The 14,869-nt window shown below is 48.7% G+C and overlaps 1 protein-coding gene across 2 annotated transcripts in view; it reads right to left on the bottom strand.

The window, feature by feature from the left end:
- The window catches only part of Trappc10 (trafficking protein particle complex subunit 10), a 70,175-nt gene that overhangs the window by 52,311 nt on the left and 2,995 nt on the right, over window positions 1-14,869 (bottom strand). For both annotated transcript variants that reach the window (XM_004842492.4, XM_087208025.1), the window contains one exon: window positions 1,236-1,317. In XM_004842492.4, the coding sequence (XP_004842549.2) occupies window positions 1,236-1,317 (82 nt within the window). Of the gene's footprint in view, window positions 1-1,235; window positions 1,318-14,869 lie in introns of those variants that run through there.

The raw sequence follows: 14,869 nt of genomic DNA, 5'->3' as shown, positions 1-14,869 counted from the left end.
TGCGGGAGTTACCATACAGACTACGTCTCCACGGTTTCTCTATTTCGTTTCTTTTTCCCTCTTCTTGTTTCATGAGCAAACTTTTTTTCTCACATCTTTCCAAATGTTTAACGATACCTGCTTATGAGAACCCTTTACAGATTACTCGTTTCTTCAGGTATCAAATTCCTCCACCGGCTGAATTGCGCTCTCCCCCTGACAGCACGGGGCCTCCCTGCATATGGAAAGTGTCTCTCCCGAAGCGTTCTCTCCCATTCTGTCCTCCTTACATGAAACAGGAGTGACCAAGTGCACACCTGTGAGATGCTGTAATCAGGCACAGACATCAGACAGCCTTCACCGCACAGCCATACTCACTCTCCACGTCAGCAGGACAAAACCAGCAATGGAAAGAAGAATACAGCATCAAAACCCCCAGACATGAGCGGCCACAGGAACCTGTGCACGTGCTGGTAAAAGCCCGACTACCGCACCAACCAGTCAGACTATGAACATCTTCCACACAGAGCACCCTCTACACACAGCTCTGTGGCCTCCCTGGTCGGGGCACCAGATGCTGTGCCACATACACGAGCGGAGGCACAGGGCTGGCTGGCTGCCCTTCCATTTCCTCCTGATCTCTGAGGAGCGTCTCTCTGTGCTGTGACCGGGAGAGCGAGCTGGTGTACACAGCCTGCCTCTTCAGCTCGCAGGTCTCCTCTGCAAACCCCAGGCCTTACAACTGTGACTAACCCGGAAGAATCAAAAGTCTTTCCTGTAAAAGTGGGTCTTTATCACAAAAAACATCATCCATGTCTCATGAGAATGACACCCTGGGTTGGAGGTGCAGCTTAGTGCTAGGCACTTGTCTAGTGTGTGCAAGGCCCCAAGTTCAATCCCCAGCACCAAAAAAATGCAAAGAAAATCATCCTGTACCTTAAAGAGTAAGAGCCATGGGCTACATGAAGCGACTCCAGTCTTCAAAACACACTTTTGGGGGGGGGGGGCGGTTCTGAGACTAGGTCTCACTATGTAGTTTAGACTGGCCTTGAACTCACTAGGTACCCCAGCCTGGCCTAGAAATTGTGGTGGTCCTCCTGACTCAGCCTCCTGAGTCCTCGGAGTACAGGTGTGCACCACCATGCCTCGCTCAAAATACACTTTAGAATGAGGTCTTTAACTTGTACTATGTCACTTGCTCCCCTGAATGCCTAAAAACTGAAGAGGGAGAAACAGCTAAACATTAGATCCCATACCTCCTCCATTCCATCGGTTCTCTCGGAAGCTGCTGAGACAGCATCGGATAAACAGAGGTAAATAAATTCTGATCTCCAGCACCTACAATGTGAACACAGAAATCCAGTTATGGCATTTTTAGGCACACATAGGCAAACAGGCTTCAAAGTTTATAAAACTGATATTCTTAGTTTTATATTCAGTAAAATGACATCACAAAACAAGACTGTTTTGTTCCTTTAAATGATGAGTCTCCAAACAACCAGCACTTGATAGTGCAGCAGAAAGCAGCCCCACCAACACCCCGAGCTGCGGCCATGGCTTTCCCAGGAGGAGAAGGAGGGCTACAGGGAAGTGACCTGCTCAAGCTGGGACAAGATGGGCCGCCATTGCTTTCTAAAACTGCAGTCAGGCAGAAAAGGCCATGTGGAGAAAGCAACCTGGAGAGGTAAATGTGAACGCCCCCGACACACACTCATGCTCACACAAAGCCAGCAAGAGCTGGGGCGCCCTGCGCTCCCCATGGTGACAAGCAGCAGCAGGTGCTCTCCTGCCATCCTCGCCTCACTTGGAGGAAACCACCAACAGGGCCCAAACCACCACCAGAGAAGCAAAGTCAGAGGAGAGTGCACCACGAGGCAGACGCAGGACAAGCCAGGGTCTGCCGTGGCACCGTGCACCAATTCCATCATAGCCTGGACAGGAGGCAAAGGTCCACGATGTCCCACAGAGTGACGTACAGGCAAGTGCATGCTGACCTTTAGGGCAGATGACCGAAACTATTACACTCAGAGATTCCTCTTTAAGCAAAATTATTTTCCTAATTGTTTTCATACTGATCTTAAACAAGACTTTGGGAATTGATGTGGACCATTAACACGATTGCTTCTTCTGCTATAATGAACCGAGAAGGGAAAAGAGCCTCCCGGAAATCACTGGCGATGTCAAGTCACTGCAGACAGAAATGGCAGGTCTGGGCAGATGCGAGGTGGGGCAGGGCAGCACTGGGAGCCTGAGCACCCACCCCCGCCTAGCCCTGTCACTAAGCAGCTGAGTTCACTGGGGGCCAGAATGGCAGAGCAGGGTGCAGTGAAGGTCGGTCAGTACAGGTGTATGACCTCCAACAAGGCCTGGCAAAGAGAGGGTAAGAGGGCTGCAATTACTACATTTTTGGTAAAATAAAAACGCTTTTTAGAACTTATCACTTTCTATCTTGTTCATTTATTTGGTAGCTGTCTTAGAAATCAATAAACTGGACAGGGATTTACCTCAGAGGTACCATGTCTGCCTCTCAAACACAAGGTCCTGAGTTCCATCCCCAGTACCAAAAAAAAAAACCAAGAAATCAATAAAGTAAGAAAATCTTCAGGATTGGGGTGGCTCAGTGGTAGAGCACTTGCCTAATATTCCTAAAGTCCTGGGTTTGATCCCCAGCATGGAAAATAAAAAACCAAACTTTTGTTAGTTTCAAGTTTCTGATCTTTGCCAATTTCTACTGCTTCATTAAAAGGTTTCAAGATTACTATGTAAAATTCAACACCCATTACTAAGTGGAAACTAAGCCAACCACATGGACACTTTCTCACCTTCCACTAGTTTCTATACCTACAACCATACATACACATGGCCTGTGCAGTCTCACATTCATGCACAAAAGACACACACAGTGGGCAATGAAACGTCTCTGTGTGATACCCTCCCAGGCTGATCTCCCTCAGGAAGCTCTCTGTCGGACAGGAAGGCCTGTCTATGTGCAGACTAGAAAGGAACAACTTTTCTTACACTGTTATGGACAACTGTGTAGCCTATGTCTTCATTTAAAAGGCTACACGTCAACCAGCACATCTGCCAAGGAAGATGTCAGCTGACCGAACTGAGAATTTAACCCGTGACCTTTAACCTGTTTCTGTCAGGGCTAAATTGTGCCCCCCAACTCATATGTTGAAGTTCTAACCCCCCACCTTAGAATACAACTGCATCAAAGATAAGATCTTTGAAGCTGATGTATGAGAAGTTAAAATGGGGTCCTGAGAGGGGCCCTAAGCCAGCCTGATGGTTGCCTTGACAAGGACAGAAGGGCTGAGATGCTGCCGGGCCAAGGAAGAGCCCAGCGTGCTGATGCTCTGGTCTGGGATGCACAGGCTCCAGAGCTGAGCAAGGACAGGTTCCTGCTGAGCTCCCTGGGCGGTGGCATTTTACCAGCTGCCCCAGTGACCTGACTAGCGAACAAGAATGTGAAGAAACACCACCCTGACTTCCCAGCATACACGGCTATGATTACTCTTCAATGTTCCTATCGAGTACTACAAAAATGAGGGGTGCTTTTAAAATGGGGTTCTGGCATCGGTGCATGAAGGACAGGAAAGAGCTCAAAAGAACTTCTCAGCTCCCGGGCCAGGCACTCAGTCACAGTGGTATTTGGCTCATGAATTTCATTCTTCCCAGGATTCTGGTCACACACCGAATGGGACAAGAACCGAATCAAATTCAATGGTTAGATTCAATGCAGACCTTATGGGGAAATTTAATTCGGTTCTCATCCAATTTGGCTGGTGAATCATGGAGAATTCAGTTTGTGAACCGAGGCGCCACTGTACCGGCCTGAACAATGCAGGTGTAACCTCCCTCAGTGGCAGAAGCAACCTCCCCAGGGCAGGTGCAGGGGCCTGAGGAGCCTAGACACTCCAGACACTGCTGAAAACACAGGGTGAAGACCAGCCACCGGGCGCAGAGAGCCCTGTGGGAAAGAAACCCTGTGGCTCTGCTCTTCTGAGCCAAGAGGCTACTGAAATGGTCAACCAGACCATTTATTTCCACAACTAAAATTTCCTTCTTTGGTGAGGGAGCAGAGACTTACCAAGGTAGTTCATAAGAGTAATTTATAAGAGCTGCACAAAGCCAGATCTCTCCCCATGTGCACCTCCACCTATGCGACCAGCTCCTGGGGCAACAAGGCCACCTCGGAGACAAGAGCGCACGGCCAGGCTGAGGAAGTGTGCCTCCCTCCCACAGGCAACTGCAGGGGTAGGGACACCTCACCGGCAGGCACGCCTGACCGACAGGCAGACAGGCACACGAGCCCCTGAGTGGGACAGGGCAGCAAGGGAGTGCCGTGCGGGGTACCCCTGCCTCGCCCTCATGGTGGGCTGCCCAGAGCCCCAGGGTGCCAGCCTCAGAGGCAGCGTCCTGGGTCTGACCCCATGAACCACTCAGCTTCCTCATTACAGGTCGGTGCGACTGCACTGTCCGTTTCGGCAGCCACAGGAAACGGCCTTCCCTGCTGCCCGAGGTGGTGTGCCTCCTCCGAGGCTGTCACAAGCTCGGACCCAGGCCCTAACCGTGCCATTTAAGGCTATGGTGAAAGCAGAGAGCGTTCACAACACGTGGTGGGAGGGTCACACCACACGGTAACTGACACACAACAGGTGACGTCCCAACACTCTCAGGCTGCTGTTCACAGCAGACTGGGCAGCTCAAAAGCAATGGACATTTGTTTCTCACAGCTCTGCAGGCTGAAGTCCACGGTAAAGAGCCTGTGGACTTGCGAGGGTCTGCTTCCAGTTCCCGGTCTGCTCGTTCTCACTGTGCCCTCGCAAAGGGGAAGGGGCGAGGACCTCTGGGGCCTCTGTCCAAAGGGCAGCAATCGCTCTCGTGGGTGCTCCACTCCCATGGCCCAGGCCCCCCCAGGCCTGGCCCCTAACTACCACAGTGGACAGTGGAGAGGACAGCCACTGGCTCATGCACTTCCAGAGCAGCCACCTGCTCACCGCGGCTGGGGTGGCCTGCACTCTTCACACAGCCCAAGGAGAGAGGGCCACCCCACACCCAGAGATGAAACGAAGCACCTGGAACTTCCAACTGGCCGAGGACAAGCAGCTAATGCTCACTGGAGCTGGGCTTCACACCGCAAACTGACTTTCCCCCAGTATGCTGCCAAGACTCTGCACTGCTTCTCAATTTTGTTATTTTATTAACTGCACTAATTAACCAGCTGAAGCGGTCTTGACAGTGATCGGTTCCAAAAACCTGCTACACAATGGACATTCCTGACATGCCCTAAACATGCAAAGCTGTAACATGCAAAGCTTCTGGGGAAGAAGTACGAAAGGATCGGGAAACTATAACGGTGGGAATGGAGCAAAGTAGAACACAGAGTTCAGCCAAGGTGCAGCTGGCATATGACCTTCCTGAACAAATATCTGACACCACTATTTTCAAGATCAGAATTTGCATTTGGAGACTGACACTGGTAAAGATCTTATACAAAAGTGTAAAATATTTGTCATTACTGTGTTGCATTATAATTTTTCTTGGGCTTCTTTGCTCTTCGTATCCTCTTAGTAAAGGGAAATACCAGTAGTAACTAAGATATGGGAGCATTCTGCCTGTTAAAGAGACAGATGGCTGTCCTTAACATCCGATGGGCCACATCTTATTCAATGTGCTCAGCAGGACTCTGGCTCCACAGCACTGGTGGGTGCAGACAGGGACAGACTTCAGCTCTGTTCTGAGAGGACTCGAGTGGGGGGCAGGGCCGCAAGCCTCCCATGCTGGAAGCATCTCCACCAGGGCCTGAAGGCACTCCTGGCTGGGACCAGGAAGCTTTAAAGACAGAAGGTGGCTGGGCTGTGACTCAGAATGACCTAATATTAAGTCTCCTCCAAGATTCTAGGACTCTGTTTTTGAACAAAAAAAGTCAAAGGACTTACCACTTAAGTAACGTCTGCTATACAGAAAACTTTGCAGAAATAGCAGAAGCCAAGCGTGGTGGCACACACCTGGAATCCCAGCACTCAGACTGAGGCAGGAGGATCATTGTGAGTTTAAGGCCAGCCTGGGGTACACAGTGAGTTCAAGGACAGCCTAAACTACACAGCTAGATCCTGTCTCAAAAAAAAAAAAAAGCCAAAAAAGGTGTATGGAAACGTTCTTATGGAGGGCGAGTCCCTGAGCCCCAGCAGGCAGTGTGTGCCCAGAGACCACACCCCCATTAATGTTCCCTGGACAGCGCTGACAGACAATGAAACACCCCAGGTCACATCCCGCCAAGTCACCTTGACCTGTCCAATAATGCTCAATTTGCTACATCTTACGCACAATGTCGATACAGTAATGAAAATTAATTACACTTCAACCGGGAGCACTTTCACGGGGAAGAGGAACATCAGATGCACAATCCTGGAGCAGGGAGCCCCTGGGTCCTCCAGGTATCTCTCTGCATGAAAGGCCTTCACATGCGGGGGTCGGGCCGGGAACAGTAAGCGAAAGAGGACTCAGACTGTGGGCAGGCAGCAAGGCTTAACATACCCACCCCCAGGAGGACAGGGCAGCCGACTCCCCACAGAGTCCAACACTGGCCTCCCTTCCCGGGAAGGCAGGCAGTGTGGGAAACAAGCAAGGAGCCCTCTACAGTTCTGCCTCCAGCAGCCATGCTGAGGGGTGACTATGACCTTCTCCCCTTGGTGGCAGCTGTCACCAATCCGGCCTGGGCTCTGCCAAGATGCCGTGAGGTGGAGTCAGCCTCTGTGAAGCTACCTTTACTGCCCTCTCACCAAGGACTGTAACAACACTCAAGCCGCCTGGCGTCCTGCTCGGTCTCACTGTGCCCTCTGCTTACCTTCTCCAGTCCTGCTCTCACCCTGCACCTTTCCTGCCCTCAGCAGAGCAGAGGAGGGAAACAGTGCCATGGCGGCGTGGCATGCAGGGTCCCTGTGCCCACTGCGCAAACTCTCAGAGAAGGAGCTGCACCTGCGTGGAGACGAGGCGCGGGATGCCCTCCCTGTCTTCTGCTTTAACTTAGGAGACACGTGCCAAGGATGTTCAGAGGTCCCGCCCATCACCTCTAGTCTCAGAGAAGACACCTTCTCCAACCGCAGAGACCAGACTCGACCTAAAACTGAATTTAAGAAGCGAAAGGCAGGATAAGTGCAGAAGAGGTACCAACCAGTGCACATAGGTTAAGAAGCGGAAACAGCAGGGTGTGGTAGCAACCTAGGTAAGAGCCATGGAAGGCCTGCTCCTGGTGGGTCCCGCAGGGCTCTGTGGACGGGAGGGTCCCCGAAGCCTGTGTTCAAGGACTGCCTTCTCAATGAGACCCAACACAGTTTCCAAGCAGTTCAGCCAATAAACAAGCCGAGCAGATGTACAGAACATGTACCAGAGCCCCAGAAGCCTCCTGAAGGATCTATCCCTGCAGGACAGAAGACAGCCGAACTGCTCCGAGTGCTGCCCCTGTGCCGTGCACCCAGGACAGACTGGGGTGAGGACACGAGGTGAGAAGAAACGGAGCTGACAGCCTCTCACCCAGGAGGGCCATGCACATGCGCCTGAGTGTCTGGACTTCCTACATGGAAGAAGGAACCATAAAACCGTGGTGAGTACTCGGGGAAGAGGGTTAGGGTACAGAGGTCAGATTACAGTCCTTGCCCGGGACCACGAGAGACTGGTTCTAGGACCAGCGGGCACCCAAATCCCAGGGCACTCAGCACCTTCACACAGATGGGCAGGGCGCTGGCACAGAACCCATGCAGGCCCCTCCGAGCCCCTCCACGTCACATGCGACACCTAGTGCAGTGTAGACACCAGGTACACCGCTGCTATGATGTACTGCTCGGGGCACATTCAGTACAGACATGATTTGTCAAGTTGCTTAGATTCAGGGAGACAGACCCATTGACCCAGAGGACAACCTGCATAACTAGACTTTTTTTGTTTTTTTGAGGGAGAGCCTCACTACGTAGGTCACACTGGCCTTGAACTCACTGTGCAGCCCAGGCTGGCCTCGACCTCACGATGATCCTCCTGCCTCAGCCTCCCGAGTCCTAGCATTACAGGTGTGCACCACCACACCTGGCTTAGACTAGAGTTTTAAAAACATGCTTCATTTTAGAGATTTGATTTTTGAAGTAAATATTTCATATAGTTGCAAAACAAAATTAAATTGTTTAAATTTTTCCCCAAAAATACCAGGAAAAAATTTAAAACTGAAGCTAAACAAATGCATACACGCTTGTGAGTATAACCACAAGGAGAGGGACGACAAGTGGCTCCAACCCTGCAGATCTGATTGTTCCTTCCTAGCAAGACGCATCTAGATGCCACAGAGAGCTGTCAAACATCTAAACCTCGTCCCCAAGCCCACTGTTGCCGGCAGCGCTAACACTGTGGGACCCAAGGACTCGGCAGTCCCGGCCACTGCACAGTGCTCCCTGGCCCACCGCGGGCATCCCCTGGCCTCCGTCAGGAACGCCGGCTCTCGGGCCCGCCCACCCCTGCTCGCTGGAGCTCTGCATGGAACAAGCCCTCCACAGGGTTCCAGCATAGCTCAAGCTTGCAAACCCCACCTAACTCCACTGCTCCCAAGCCCTGTGAGAACTGGGGTTTTAGTGCAGAAGAAAAAAGAAAGGACAGAGCAGCTAATTAAAACCCTGCATGCAGTCTTGAATTTTAATTGAAAAGATTTTATCTTTAAAATGCAAAAAAGACCCAGCTCTGTCCACTGGAAGGGTCCAGCAGCAACAAGGAGCCCACGCAAAGCCTGAGCTTGCGGACCCCGGTCTTGAAATACTGCATTCGCCAAAGGGAAGCAGAACTCCCTGGACAAAGGGCTGGCTGCTGGAGCACCTCGGGCCGGGCGGTAAAGAACCTGACAGAGAGGGTCCAGACCCAGAAACCAGCGCAAAAGAGGCGCATCAGGGAGGCGGCAACTGCAACAGCCTACGCACACCAAGTATACGCATGGCGCCTGGAAGTCACCAGGGAAGGATGCAGGGCATGAGCGCCTGCTGAGTGGCTACGTAAAGGGGAAGAGGCCGGGCACAGTGTCACCACACTCCTGGGTAACCAAGTATTATCACTACACACATATATATGGACATACACACTTTTTAAAGCAACTTCCAACTAGTAAACGGAAAAGAAACATTAAAATTAGAATAGCCCCATTCTGCAACCTTCAGGGAATTAGTGGAGAGACAATCAGACATTAGCACCTGGGGATAGAACTCACCACCACCTGTGATGAAATAGTCTTACCAAGAAAAGAAACATCCCAGCCCAAACTGACCCAGCAGTGAGATCAGGATACACAAGACGAGTTCTGCACAAACACAAGGACAACAAGTGGGCTTGTCTTCTAAGAGAATTAGCTTCTTTTAAAACTATCTGGGGCCAGGGATTTAGCTCAGTGGTTCCGCCGCCTGCCTCAAAAGCGCAAGGTCCTGAGTTCGATCCCCAGCACCAAAAACAAAAAACAGAAACAAACAAACAAAAAAACTATCTGACTATGAATTCAAACAATAAAAAAAGACCTAGACACATGGGAGATTTAAAGAAGGTATCATTTTAGATACGTCAAGGCTCTGAGTGTGCCTTCAGAAGCCCTCACCTTCAGACACACTGCCTTAGCTTGGGCTGCCCTAACAAAGCACCAACAGCCCAGGTGACCTCAGCAGCAGAAACTCATCTCTCTCGGTTCTGGAGGGCACAGGTACAGGACCAAGGTGTTGGAGGACATGGTGAACACACCTGTGATCTCAGCTATGTTGGAGGCTGAGGAAGGAGGGTCACATTTGACCCCAGCCTCAGCAGCTTAGTGAGACCCTGTCTCAAAATAAAAATAAGCAAACAAACACGGGCCAGTGATACTCCCTGGGTTCCACACATAGTACTGAAGGAAAAGAGGAGGGGAGGGGAGGGGAGGGGTCAAGGTACTGGCAGGTCCAGGTGCCGATGAGTGCCTCACTCCCTCACCTGGACTGTCCTTGTCAGGAGGGGAGGGGAGCTGGGGACTGGGAACCCTTCTTCCTCCCTACAAGGCCACCAATCCCATCACAAAGGGTCCGGTCCACCCTCCTGGCCTGACCACCCCTAAGTACTTCTCAAAGGCCCTGGCTCCTGATACCATCACAGGGGACTAGGGCTTCAACACCGATTCTGGAGCATACACAGACATTAAGCCCATGACACATTCATTTATGGATAAAGGATCTGATGTCTGAGAATGGCTTCAAAAGACAGGATGTGGCAGGGATGGGCGGGGCACAGAGAAGACAGGCCAATTCACCCAGCTGCGAAGGTGGGTAAATTTCTTTTTTCTATTTTATCATTTTCCATTTCCCTTATTTTCTTTCTTCTTTTTTCCTTAGCACAGACCACCTAACACGGCCCATAACTTACCATGTGTATTGCCTTCCTCCCTTGCTAGGATGCGCTCTAAGGCCGGGAATCTTTACTCTCCGAAGGAAAACCCCTACCAAGCACCCACAGTACTGCCCGGCATGGAAGAGTCGCTAAGTACTATTTGCTGGATGGGGACCACACCCAACTCTGCCTGGGTGTACAAAACTGACAACCCAGGGAAAAAATTTTCAGCAACTGTACCTCAGACAAAGGACTACTATCTAGAATATTAAAGAACTGAAAAAAATCAGACCCCCCCCCAAATTCAAAGACCCAATTCAAAAATGGGCATCTGAAATGAACAGACATTTCTCAGACAAAGAAGTAAAAGCAGCAAATAAATATATGAAAAAATGTTCATCATCACCAGTCATTCGAGAGATGCAGATAAAAACAACACTGAGATTCCACCTCACCCCAGACAGAATGGCTGCTATCAAGAAATCAACCAATAACAAATGTTGGCGGGGGTGTGGGGAGAAAGAAACCCTTCTCCATTGTTAGTGGGAGTGCAGACTGGTGCAACCACTGTGGAAATCCGTATGGAGATACCTAAAGAACTAGGACTAGAGGTCCCATCTGACCCAGCTATTCCTCTGCTGGGTATCTTCCCAAAAGAATTAAAAGAATCATACCACAGTGATATATGCGGACCCATGTTTATAGCAGCACAGTTTGTAATAGCTAAAGCTTGTAAACAGCCCAAGTGCCCATTAACTGGAGACTGGATAAAGATGTGGATTTTTAAAAAATGGAGTACTACTCAGCCATAAAGAACCAGAAACTAGAGACATTTATAGCTAAATGGATGCATATTGAGGCCATCCTCTTAAGTGAAATAGGACACACATGTGTAAATACCAAATAGTCTAGTGTGAGAAACTGAGAGTGTAATTTAGGATACACACGGATGAAATTGCCTAATAACATATTTCTCGGATTGTGTTTCCATCATGTGTCATATGACTGTATCAAAATTTAAATTAGGAAGAAGCTTGGCTTATGTGAAGTCTGCTAGCTACCTAGAGTTTTTATCCAGACCGCTATTTGTTCAATGTTGGTTTTGGGGATCTTTCTGAAACAAATCACATCCTCTGGTGTCCTGGTGCTTGAGATGCTTTTTTAAGTCATATGGAAAAATGTTTAAGTGCTTTTCAGTTTTGTTTTGGTTGAGTTCTAGTGTATTTGAATATTATTGTAGTTCTTTTTTCCTTGCATTGTTCTTCTTTGAATGGTTTTAATTTTTGTATGTGTGTGTGTTTGATAATAAAGTTATGTTTTTTAAACAACTGACAACCCAGGCCCCCACGGGTGTCAAGTTCTCCAATTCTGGAATAAGATTATGCAGAATTTTTCTAGCATATGGCTGACTTTATCTTAGAGAGGTGAATAAAGTAAAGTGACCGTTTAATTTTATTAACTCTGCGGAAAAGCCTTCTGTTGAGGGATAATTTTAGGGACAAGCCCCCTTTTCTGTGGGAGGGTGTATCTGACTCCTCTGAGCATGTGGCAAAGGCTGACAGGAAAGGAGCCAAACACCTTGGAACTGGCCCTTGGTGCTATACCACAGATGACTATCAACACAGCAACAGTGGTCCCCAGCCCTTCAACGTCAAAAAGAGCTCAGACAGCCCTTCCCACTGCTAACCCTGATGTTCAGCTTACTTCCCAGTTCAGGAGAACTAAAAGTGTCCACAAACAGTGTACTGCAGTTTTGGTAAAAATTACCGGCCAAAGGGGTTGTTCCAGTTCCACAGGAGGCTGAGGAAACATCCACTACTGAAAACGTCCACGCTGAAATGTATGCAATGACCTACATGTTAACAGATCTCAGTTAAAAATAGGAAAAATTTCCAAATGCACCATGGACCCTGGTAAAACTATAGCCTAACCTGTTGTCTGTCTCTTCATCATTTCCCTAATAACTTTAAAAAAAAAATTGCAAACAAGGGCTTAAGCTAATACCAAGAAATGAAAAACCATGTAACTCATGTTCAAAAGCTGAGTAAAGTCATGCAAGGGAAATGGGAGAGTGCAGATAGTTCACTTCTTTCTGAAATGGGACAGTAACACCCTGTGTCAACACCTAGAAGAGCCCAAAGCCCAGGCCCTAGGAACACATGCCCCACAAGAGGTCCAGGAGGACAAAGGTGCAGAAGCAGAAGAAAACATAAAATCAGACCCTTGACAAATGCTGGCCAATACACACTCAGCAGTCAATGCAGACAACTGGGGTTAGTGGGCTGAATGGTGGCACCAGAAAGATACACACGTCCCACCCCTCAGAGCCTGTGAATGTGTCCATGTGGCCAGCTGATGTGCCGAAAGGGTCTTTGTAGGTATAGTTAAATTCAAACTCAAGATGGGATCATCCCAGGTCATCTGGGCAGGCCCTAAATCCAATGACAAGTGACGAGAGAGAAGGACAATGGGAGAGGTGAAGGCCATGAGAAGCTGCAGGCAGAGACAGGAGCAGCACAGCCACACGGCACAGAGGTAAGGGGGACTGGGCAGGGTGCAGGGCACCTGATCTCACAGCACTGCGAGAGAACTGACCTCTGCTGTTTTCAACACCCAGCTCATGACTTTGCCTTGGTGGTCCTAGGAAACTAGTAAGATGGTATACAATGCAAAAACACAATGCATATGTTTTTGCTATGCCATTCAATGTCCTTTTAGACATGTTTTGGGCTACGCCTCATAAACGCTGAGGTAAGCAAAAATGAACAGGTCATTCAGAAGCAATTAAATTACCAATAAATATGTAAAAGAACCTCATTAATATCTGATATATCCATATAAAAACAACTTGGAAAAGGAATGTTTATATATGACAACAAAAACAATCCATAAGAGAAAAGATTTGTAATTAAACTTCAGCAAAATAAAAAATATTTGCTCTTCAAAAAACATCATTAAGAAAATGAAAAGGCAAATCAAAATTTGGGAGAAAATATCTTCAAATCATGTATCTGATAAAAAGACACGTATCCAGGCTGCCGCCCACAGCCCAAGAGCCCCGGCTTCGACAGACTTCACCAAAATGCCATGCCAAATGGAACACACCATGGAAACCATGATGTTTACATTTCACAAATTTTCCAGGAACAAAGGCTACTTATGAAGGAGAACCTGCGAGTACTCATGGAAAAGGAGTTCCCTGGGTTTTTGGAAAATCAAAAAGATCCTCTGGCTGAGGACAAAATCAGGAAGGACCTGGACCAGTGCCGAGATGGCACAGTGGGCTTCCAGAACTTCTTTTCACTAATCGCAGGCCTTACCATTGTGTGCAATGATTATTTTGTAGTGCACATGAAGCAGAAGGGAAGGAAGTAGGCAGAATTGAACATTTATTCCTGCCCAGATGAGAGTTCCCCCAAAGGGCCACTTACGGAATCTGCCCCTCAGTTTCCCCATGTATAAAGATTTCACGAGCAGATCAGGACCCTTAGAAAATGTACAAATAACATCCAGCTCTCACTGGGCAAGCAGAGAAAGGAAAGTTAGTTAAATGCTAGATAAGCTTTTGATTTTTATATTGTTTGCATACTCTTGCCCTCAATAAATAAAGTCTTTTTTTTAGTTCTGGGAAAAAAAAAAAAGACATGTACCCAGAAAAGTAATGAACTCTTGCAACTCAGTAGTAATATGGGTAGGGGCTGGGCGCCTGTGCAGAGGAAGAGCTGCGCCTCTCACGTGAGGCTCTGAATCCCAACGCCAGCACTGATGCTCATCCTACAATTACAGGGTGGGCACAGAACCCAGACGAAAAGATTACTCACCTCCTGATGTCTCACCTCACTAGTCATCTAGGAAGTCCAAGTTAAAGCTAAAATGGGATGCGACCTCATACTCACAGGTTGGCTGTAAGTGAAATCGAGGCTGTGAGAGGCTGTAAATACTTGGAGCCCAGTTTTTGTGGGGTCCTTTAATAGGCGCTTTCAAAAGTTAAGTGTTCTCACCTTTTGACCCAGTGACTCCACCGCACCTTGTAACAAAACTCCATCCCTGTTCTACTTACGCATCTTTAGGTTTCGAGTTCAGCCTTATAGAGTTAGAAGAGTGTCTTCTTCCCAGGCCTCCAACACCAGACCTCTCCCCACCTCACTGGAGGGTCCCCATCAGGAGCCCAGGCCATGACTGAGGGCACTTTGGCCTGGTCCTAAAGTTAAATGGCTACTGCCGTGCAGTGAAGAACGCATACTGAACAGTTCCAGGGACCTTTCTGCACCCCGTCAGCTTTGTTTCTGCACTGGACTGATACGTGTTCCTTAATTTAAAAAGTCCAAGCAGAGAATGTGCCCAGTTGAAAAGGTAAGGGTGCACAGTGTACCAGAAGCAAGTCCGAACAGTCAGGACTAAAACACTCCGTGCATTTTCCACACAGTGCTTAGTGCACTTAAGGAAAAGAATTTTACAGCATCAAAAGCCACTGCCATCTGAAAGCATGAAATGACAGACAGCCAAGATTTAG

Source organism: Heterocephalus glaber, unplaced genomic scaffold (assembly GCF_053883595.1).
Source record: "Heterocephalus glaber isolate CG9 unplaced genomic scaffold, H.glaber_assembly_v1.0 deba00000122, whole genome shotgun sequence".
In the NCBI taxonomy this organism is placed as follows: domain Eukaryota; kingdom Metazoa; phylum Chordata; class Mammalia; order Rodentia; family Bathyergidae; genus Heterocephalus; species Heterocephalus glaber.
This window is presented reverse-complemented; position numbering and strand designations above follow the sequence as displayed.